Below are 598 nucleotides of genomic sequence, written 5' to 3' on the forward strand. Positions count from 1 at the left end.
ATATATATATATATATATATATATATAAACAAGTTCTAAACCAATATTAAATACCATCATAATCCCAGCAACCAGCCATTGACGTGCTCAAAGAAATCCAAGCATTCCTTGAAGCAAATCCTTCAGAAGTCATCACGATATTCATTGAAGACTACGTCAAAACCCCTCAAGGCCTCAGTAAGGTCTTCACTTCCGCTGGCCTCATAAAGTATTGGTTTCCTGTATCTCGTATGCCAAAGAATGGTGGTAACTGGCCGTTACTCAGTGACATGATTAACAAAAATCAACGTTTGATTGTCTTTACATCAAAATCAGCAAAAGAAGCTACTGAAGGCATTGCATATGTGTGGAGATATGTAGTAGAAAATCAATGTATAAATTTTACTAAAAAAGAGGCATTTTTCCTTCTAGTTGGGCTTTTGGTGAATTTGATATCTTCTAATGTGCAGATGGAGATGGTGGTATGAAGGCAGGTTTTTGCCCAAATCGAGCAGAGTCGTCGCCCATGAATGCCACATCAAGATCACTTGTTCTGATGAACTATTTCCCTGATATTCCTGATCTTGTAGAAGCTTGTAAGGAGAATTCAGCTCCTCTT

At 37.6% G+C, this 598-nt stretch overlaps 1 protein-coding gene across 1 annotated transcript in view; it reads left to right on the forward strand.

Moving 5' to 3' along the window:
* LOC110031129 (PI-PLC X domain-containing protein At5g67130-like) overlaps nt 1–598 on the forward strand; it is a 23,025-nt gene that overhangs the window by 17,187 nt on the left and 5,240 nt on the right. The window contains exons 4-5 of the mRNA XM_020734196.1: nt 69–372; nt 450–580. Of these exons, the coding sequence (XP_020589855.1) occupies nt 69–372; nt 450–580 (435 nt within the window). The remainder of the gene's footprint in view (nt 1–68; nt 373–449; nt 581–598) is intronic.

The sequence above is a fragment of the Phalaenopsis equestris genome, unplaced genomic scaffold, assembly GCF_001263595.1.
Source record: "Phalaenopsis equestris unplaced genomic scaffold, ASM126359v1 Scaffold000773, whole genome shotgun sequence".
In the NCBI taxonomy this organism is placed as follows: domain Eukaryota; kingdom Viridiplantae; phylum Streptophyta; class Magnoliopsida; order Asparagales; family Orchidaceae; genus Phalaenopsis; species Phalaenopsis equestris.